At 58.9% G+C, this 7,700-nt stretch overlaps 2 protein-coding genes across 9 annotated transcripts; one reads left to right on the top strand and one right to left on the bottom strand.

The window, feature by feature from the left end:
- Positions 1–700: 700 nt before the first annotated feature.
- PHF1 (PHD finger protein 1) lies at positions 701–4,822 on the top strand (the record flags this gene model as incomplete). 7 transcript variants are annotated; one of them, XM_006144224.3, is given in 14 exon segments in its annotated part: positions 701–876; positions 960–1,041; positions 1,138–1,233; positions 1,621–1,721; positions 1,832–1,980; positions 2,151–2,246; positions 2,442–2,510; positions 2,639–2,762; positions 2,865–2,932; positions 3,103–3,207; positions 3,335–3,524; positions 3,611–3,705; positions 3,957–4,034; positions 4,186–4,822. In XM_006144224.3, coding segments are annotated over 14 exon segments (1,718 nt in total), but the record flags the coding sequence as incomplete, so codon positions are not given.
- Positions 4,823–4,929: 107 nt separating this feature from the next.
- Positions 4,930–6,523, bottom strand: CUTA (cutA divalent cation tolerance homolog). 2 transcript variants are annotated; one of them, XM_006144222.3, is made up of 6 exons: positions 6,418–6,523; positions 5,816–6,024; positions 5,620–5,679; positions 5,466–5,511; positions 5,293–5,342; positions 4,930–5,152 (listed from the first exon to the last, which is right to left on the bottom strand). In XM_006144222.3, exons 2-6 carry the CDS (start codon positions 5,995–5,997, stop codon positions 5,026–5,028), a joined length of 465 nt encoding a protein of 154 aa, XP_006144284.1. In that variant the 5' UTR covers positions 5,998–6,024; positions 6,418–6,523; the 3' UTR covers positions 4,930–5,025. The 2 variants fall into 2 exon arrangements, with proteins under 2 accessions (XP_006144284.1, XP_006144283.1); XM_006144221.3 differs by having other exon boundaries at positions 6,284–6,463.
- Positions 6,524–7,700: the final 1,177 nt, after the last annotated feature.

Genomic DNA, 7,700 nt, shown 5'->3' with positions numbered 1-7,700 from the left:
GTAGGGGGGCAGGGAGCCGGGGGTCGGCGCGCAGGGCGCAGGGCGCAGGGCGCGGGCGGGAGAGCCACGCCGCCCTGGCCTCGGGTCGGCCCGGCCGACTGAAGTGCCTTCTCGGACTTGCCGTCGTGGGGAGTAGAGACCGGGACTGGGACACGCCCCCCTCCCGGGGCACTCAGGGAAGTTACCTAACCCGGGGGCGCGGAGCCCCGAATTTGGGGGGGTGACCTGACATAACCTGGCCCCAGGATGATTGTTCTCAGTGCGACAAGCACAGCCAGGGCAGACAGCTGTTTCTACTCTGGAAGACATCTCCATAAAAGCTCCCAATACATATCCCTGGGCAGCAGAACACCCCGATTATGGCATTTCTAAACAGCTAGAGAAGGTGAAACTGAGTGGTAACCTTTGCTTCTGCAACCATCATTTCTCCTGAAATCTCAAGGCCGGGATAAAACACCCCAGGAGAGCTCTGGACGCTGGGAAACTAGAGAGCTAGGTTGGGGGGGGGAGGCTGGGTGTTGGCTAGGAAGAAGAGAACCAGTCACCAGAGTTGGACGAGCTGGAGTCAAGGAGCTGGTGAAGGGTGCCCACTGGACTCCTATGCAGGTGTCTCAGGAATCTGGAAACTGGGGCTGCAGATACTTGCAATCCTTCCTTCAAGGAGCATTCACAGCTCTCCTCCCATCTCATTCCTGGCTAGGCCCTCCCCAGGATGCAATGGCGCAGCCCCCCCGGCTGAGCCGCTCTGGGGCGCCCGCACTTTGGGACCCAGCTTCCCCTGGCCCCACTTCGGGCCCCAGGCCTCGACTTTGGGAAGGTCAAGATGTACTGGCCAGATGGACCGATGGGCTGCTGTACTTGGGCACCATCAAGAAGGTAAGGCCTGCTCTGACGCCCCGCCTCCACGTTCCCCTCATCCACTCCGGACTCCACTGATCCTCTGTGCTCACCCATTCCAGGTGGACAGTGCTCGGGAGGTGTGTCTGGTCCAGTTTGAGGACGATTCCCAGTTTCTGGTTCTATGGAAAGACATTAGCCCTGGTGAGACTCTAGACCTGAGACTGCATCCCATGGAGAGCAGCGTGAGGGCAGAAGGGGGCTTCCAGGCAGGCCTCCTGACGCCGTGTTCCTCCACAGCCGCCCTCCCTGGGGAGGAACTCCTCTGCTGTGTCTGTCGCTCCGAGACTGTGGTCCCTGGGAACCGGCTGGTCAGCTGTGAGAAGTGTCGCCACGGTGAGAGGGCAGGACACCTGAACGTTCCAGTTTACCCCAAGCTTTCCAGGCTGCCTCTGACCCTTCCCTCCAGCACTGGTCTTTATGTCACCCGTCTTGGCCTAAGTCTCCAGGCCATTGCTCTGGCCAGCCTTCTCAACCACCTAGCTTTGCCCCCTTCCAGCATAGGGAGGGACAGCTATGGAATGGGCGTGCAGGCAGTGTGGTTCAGATACACCCTTCTAACCATGACTCTGGACAAGTCCCTAAACCTCGAGGAGTATCAGTCCCCTCCCTTATAAAGTAAGGATTGCGTACCCACGAGGTGGGTAAGACTGTTCCTATCCCATACCGAGCACAGGTCTGCAATACAGTAAGTGGTCTACTATCAACATTATCATTATTTAGCTTATCACCAGGACTGTCACGTCCCCAGGGCTCCAGCCCCTGGAGAAGGAGAGGGCGCATCCTGGGTCTGCCGCCAGTGTGTCTTTGCAATCGCCACTAAGGTAAACGCACCTGTTACCCCTTCCTGTGGAAGACCCCCCCCATCGGCCTCTCCCGAGTCCGCCTTCTCCCCACCCCTGAGGCCACCCACCTGTGTGTGCTGTCTCTGCAGAGGGGAGGCGCACTGAAGAAGGGCCCCTACGCCAGGGCCATGCTGGGTATGAAGCTCTCTCTGCCGTATGGACTAAAGGGGCTGGACTGGGACGCTGGACATCTGAGCAACAGGCAGCAGAGCTACTGTTACTGTGGTGGCCCTGGGGAGTAAGTACGGAGCAGGGGCTGGTTATGGAATGAGTGGCGTGGTGGCAGAGCCCAGGGACTCGAGGAGGAAGAACAGGGCGAGGGGGATGGGAAGTAGGTGATGAGCAGGGTTTGGGGCAGTGATGAGGCAGGAGGTGTCTGGAGGCCACTAGTCCTGTGTCCCCCCTCAGGTGGAACCTGAAAATGCTGCAGTGCCGGAGCTGCCTGCAGTGGTTCCATGAGGCCTGCACCCAGTGTCTGAGCAAGCCCCTCCTCTATGGGGACAGGTGAGACCTCTCCAGGAGCTGAGGGTGCCCTCTTGCTCTGGGCTCCACCTTCAGTCCCCCCAGTCCCTCCTCCACTCTAGTCTTCCCACCTCTGTAGCCGCCCCTCACCTGTCCACCCATCCTTGCCTGTGAGCTCTCCATGGCAGGGCCGTTTCCTCCCGTAAGGTGTGCTCTCTCCGTCTTGCCCGTGTCCAGGTTCTATGAGTTTGAATGCTGTGTGTGTCGGGGGGGCCCTGAGAAGGTCCGGCGGCTACAGCTTCGCTGGTGAGCTGAACTGGGCACCACTCCTTGCTCAGTGCGCCCAGTATTCGACCCTACCCTCCGCGCCCCAGCCTCCCACCTCTGAACTCCCCTGGCTCTCGTGCCCATGGCCTTGACACCTTGTTCTCCAGGGTGGACGTGGCCCATCTTGTCCTCTACCACCTCAGCGTTTGCTGTAAGAAGAAATACTTCGATTTTGACCGCGAGATCCTTCCCTTCACCTCTGAGAATTGGGACAGTCTGCTTCTGGGAGAGGTAAGGGCGTGCAGTGGGGCTTTGAGGGTTGAGTGGGTCAGGGACACAGGAGAGGAGGAGGGAATCAGCACTCCCCGGACCCTCTTCCTTCCCCTGCCCCAGCTTTCAGACACTCCCAAGGGAGAACGTTCTTCCAAGCTCCTCTCAGCTCTCAACAGCCACAAAGACCGGTGAGTTGGAGGGAGAAGGAGGCAAGGAGGCTGTTCAGAGATGGAGGTTTGCAAGTCTGGGAGGGGAGGGCGGTAACGACCTGGAGGACCGTCTCTGTTAAGACTGAGCAGTGGCACAGGGAGGGCCCTGGTCTGTGGTACTGACCCCGTACCCTTCCTCTCTGCCCCAGTTTCATTTCAGGAAGAGAGATTAAGAAGAGGAAATGTCTGTTTGGTCTCCATGCTCGGACTCCTCCACCTGTGGAGTCCCCTACTGGAGATGGAGCCCCCACCAGGTCACTGGTCCAGGGAGGATGGGGGGAAATTCTTAGGGTATCAGTTTGGGGGGAGTATATGTATAGAGATGGGGAGGTCTTTGGGGTGTCCGGGAGGGGGCTGGGGGGATAAGGAGGCCTCTTACAGCTTCCCTTCAGGGCAGGGCCCTGGGGGAGGGGTCTCACGTCCCCTGGGGAAGCGCCGGAGGCCGGAGCCAGAGCCCCTGAGGAAGAGGCAGAAGGGGAAGGCAGAGGAGCTGGGGCCACCCTCAGCAGTGCGCAATCGGCCCGAGCCCCAGGAGCAGAGGGAGCGGGCACGTCTGCACAGGGCACTGCAGGTACAGGGGCAAGGGGCATGCGAAGGCTAGATGGTGGGGTATGGGCAGGACTCAAGGATTAGCCCTCAGTCTGCCCCTTCTTCTAGGCCTCAGTGTCTCCACCACCACCCAGCCCTAACCAGAGTTACCAAGGCAGCAGCGGCTACAACTTCCGGCCCACAGATGCCCGCTGCCTGCCCAGGTCAGTGCTTCTCTGCCCTCCAACCAGATATGCTTCTAATAATTCACATCCTCTGGACTTGGCCCCCAGCATTTCCCTTCTGCTCCTTGGCTGTCTACTTGTCCTACAGACTTCTAGAACCAGCATCTGGCACCCAGTATTCTGGGGCTGGGGGTTCCCTGGGAGGTGGTGGTTGAGCTCTGTCCTTCCTACGGAGAGAGGGTCCTCTCCTCCTACTCCAGGTCCTGACTCTCCCCTCCCAACTCCAGCAGCCCCATCCGGATGTTCGCTTCCTTCCACCCTTCTGCCAGCACTGCAGGGACCTCTGGGGATGGCGAACCCCCAGACAGGTGAGCCTCTTCCTCTTCTAGTGATTCCTCCTTGCCCTCTGTTCTCGAGTCTCGGTCTCTGACCACTCCTCCACCCTGACCCACATGTGGCCCCGTCTCCAGTCAGTCTTTGTTCACATCTGTCTCGACTCACGATTGCCTTTTTTCCCAGGTCACCCCTGGAACTTCACATTGGTCTCCCCACGGACATCCCTAAAAGTGCACCCCACTCAATGACTGCCTCATCTTCCTCAGTCCCAGCCCCTTCCCAAGGTCTTCCTAGACGCCCAGCACCCCCTTCTCCCTTGTGCCGTAGTCTGTCTCCTGGGACTGGGGGAGGAGTCCGAGGTGGGGTTGGCTACTTGTCCCGAGGGGACCCTGTCCGGGTCCTTGCTCGGAGAGTACGGCCTGATGGCTCTGTGCAGTACCTGGTTGAGTGGGGAGGAGGGGGCATCTTCTGAATGGTCTGCCCCTGCCCACCTCTCCATTCATACACACCGGCACTTTCATACCCTGACCTCTGAGCTCACCTACAGCTGGGATGTACCTGGAGAGAGGGGGTGGTTCTCCCTACTGTCCAGGCTGGAATCCAGGTGGGGTTGGGGAAGAGGTTCTCTCTTCTCTGTCATACCCCCTTCATGATTCCTGACTCCCCCATCCTTCTTCCCATTTCCTTTGATGTTATTTTGTTACAGCTTTTAAAATATTTTTTAAAATTATTTAACCCCTGGGTGCACACACTGAGGGGGCGGGGGATGATAAGGGATCCTGGACTCTGTATGATTGAAATAAAGAGAAATAAACTCCTCTAGCAGTCCTGAGTCACCCTGAAAGGCAGAGCTAATACAGAGACCAGAACACTTCCCATCCTCTCCAGCCAAATCCACCCACGGGATAAGGAAAAAGGCACAAGGCAGAGAGAACCAAAGGGAGGATTTATTGGGGGCCCAGTCATCACCTGGCGGTCAGAAGGCATTGACGTCTTTCGGGGGATTGTGGGAGGAACAGGGCCTCATGGTAAGACGGTGCTGGAGTCAGAAACCGACTCTGTGACCTGGTGCACCCAGTGCAGGTACGGGGCATTCCCTTGTGCCACTGGTAATGCGATCACTTCGGCCACTTCATAAGGGTGCACAGAACTGCAAAGAAGACCGGGCAGGGGGTAATAATTCAAAGATCTACCCAAAGGGACCCACCCCCTCACAGACCAGCTCTAGTCTGCCCAGCAAGTCCCACCACACAATATACACTCTCGCCCCAGCCATCTCAAAGTTCTCACCGAACAAAATCTGTCAAAGCTGGGACCAAGGAACTTCGGGTTTTAATCATCTAAGGAGCAAAGACAAACGTGGTTGAATCGTGGTGGGACTGATTTCAGAACCTCAGATGAGGGACAGGAGTCAAAGGGATCAGGAAGTTGGGGAAGTTAATGGGTGGGAGAATGCTGCTCACCATCAGCACTTCACTGTCTTCCTCGATCTTTCCTTTCCACTCGTAACTGAAAATGTCAGAGAAGGGCGAGAGTCGGTATCGAGGAATTTCCCCCAGGAAGACTCCCAGTCAGCCCCTAGAGCTATTAGGTTAACCTCCCAATCCTATGACTCACATGGATGTAATCTGGGGGATGAGGTTGACGCAAGCTGCTAGGCGCTTCTCCACCACAGCTCTGAAAGTGAAGACAGCCGGGTTCAGAGCACCTGGTGACCCCAGCTTTGCACTGGCAGCCCAGAGACAGCACTGTTCTCCCCCATCCCCATTCTCCCTTCATGATCTTCCTTCCTGGTTCACATCGAGGTCCCCACCTGGCGATCTCCTTGGCGACCTTTTCGTTGGGGCAAGTGACAAAGGCTGCAGAGACCGAACCCTGGACGTAGCCGGAGCCCGAAGCCGGTGAGGGCTGCGACGGGTTGCTTCCAGAGGCCATGGACAGCAGAGCTCGGGGTAGCAACAGAAGGCGGGAAGCTACTGGAAGCAGCGCGGGCATCCAAAGAACGGACAGGAGCAGAGCGGCCTGAGAGCAGGGGGCGAATTTGGTCTCTCCCCAAAATACCCCCGGGAAGTGCACCCCAGGAAACCTTCGCTTGAACAGACTCTAAGGCTCTGCCCCCTTCTGCACTCCGAAGGAAAACGTCCCCGAAGCTGGAAGAGAAACCTGGACTAATAAGACTGGGTTTTCGCGCACACCGCAGAGGACAGCCTCTGGGGTCGGTGGTATGGCAGTGGTCTCGGCTTCCAGGACCGGAAGCGGAGGGGCGGGGCCCGTCACTCACCCCTCCGCCGAGCAGGAACGCGGGAGCCCGCCCCCACCTCATGCAGCCTAAGCTGGGCCAGGAGGGCTGATAGCCGAGGCCACACGTTCCACCGAGAAGGGACCCCAAACTCTCCAAGAACGGCCTCTTCTTACCTGGGGGGCGGCCACGTGATAAGAAAACAGAGCTCACCACGTGACAGTAAAGCCCGGCCACCCGACCCTCCAGAGCTGGCCAATCCCGGCCCTCGCGCGGCCCAAGTTGTCCCGCCCCCCGAGGGGGGCGGAGCTGAGGCGAGCTTGGCCAATCGACGGCCGCATCTGCGACGTGCGCGGAAACGGCACGCCCGTTTCCGTGTAAACCCCAGACCGCCAGTTGCTGGCGGAGGAGAGCCGCTGCGGCGTTCCCGCGTCACGTGAGCGGCACCTAGCGAGCGGCGCGGCCAATCGCGGGCCAGCACCGCAGGCCACGTGTGGAGAGACCTGGCGCTAGGGAAGGGGGGCTGGAGACCCCGCAGGCGCGATGCGTCAGGTGGCAGAGTGGAGAATCATCCCGAAACCCCAGAAAGTGCCCCGAAACAGCCCCAGCACTGTGTCCGAGGCCCCGAGGAGCGGGAGGGGCGGAGAAGGCTGAACTTCAGGGAGGGAGGAGAGCGCCCCCTGCGCTTTCAGTTAGGGCTGAGCGGTGCCCGGGCTTGGGAATGAACGAGGATCCAAGAAGCCAGCTGTCCCTGGGTAGGGGGCAGTGACTCGTTAGGCACAGGCATGGCAAGACAATGGCTAGGTGAGGAGAGGTGCATTTTAAAAGTACAGGGTGCAAATGGGATAGAGAATAATGAAAAGGGTGAGGGTGCCTCAGCCCTCCTAAATGAAAACCCAAAGCTTGAGACACTGGTGGACCAGAGGGAAGAGAGACGGCAGGAGGGCTGCAGGTTGGAATAGCGGTGCTCGTCCCCTCTCCCCTGCCCACTCCATCCCCTGGTTGGCTCTCCACCCAGCCAGGGGTCTCTTTTCCTAAACTCCTTCCCCCAGGAGCCAGGCCCTGCCCTACATAACCTCCCTGGGGCCCAAGCACATTCTGTGACCCAAAAATAGAGAGAGGGGCCAATGGGAGGAGAGAAGTGGGAGGAGGCGGCAGAGGAAAGGGCTCTTGCCACTCCCCCTGCCCAGTATCGTCCCCCAGTTCAAGGTCTGGGGCCCCTGGCCCGGTGGTGTGGGTGTGGCTGGCAGGTTCCCAGGCTGTCAGGGTTCTCAGATTTGCCTCACTGGGGTTGGAGAGCTCCCACAGAGTTCAGCCTTTGGAGTCTGCCCCTGAGACACATCTCCGTGGGGGTCTTTCAGTATTTGTGTTGGGATCTTACTCAGGGTTGAGTTCCCTTTTTTGTTTTTTTTTTGGGGGGGGGGGGTGGTTTGGGGGCTTTTGGGGTTCAGAGTTCATG

The sequence above is a fragment of the Tupaia chinensis genome, unplaced genomic scaffold, assembly GCF_000334495.1.
Source record: "Tupaia chinensis unplaced genomic scaffold, TupChi_1.0 Scaffold000116_1, whole genome shotgun sequence".
In the NCBI taxonomy this organism is placed as follows: Eukaryota; Metazoa; Chordata; class Mammalia; order Scandentia; family Tupaiidae; genus Tupaia; species Tupaia belangeri.
The sequence above is the reverse complement of the archived record's forward strand: the minus strand, read 5'-3'. Positions and strand labels throughout refer to the sequence as shown.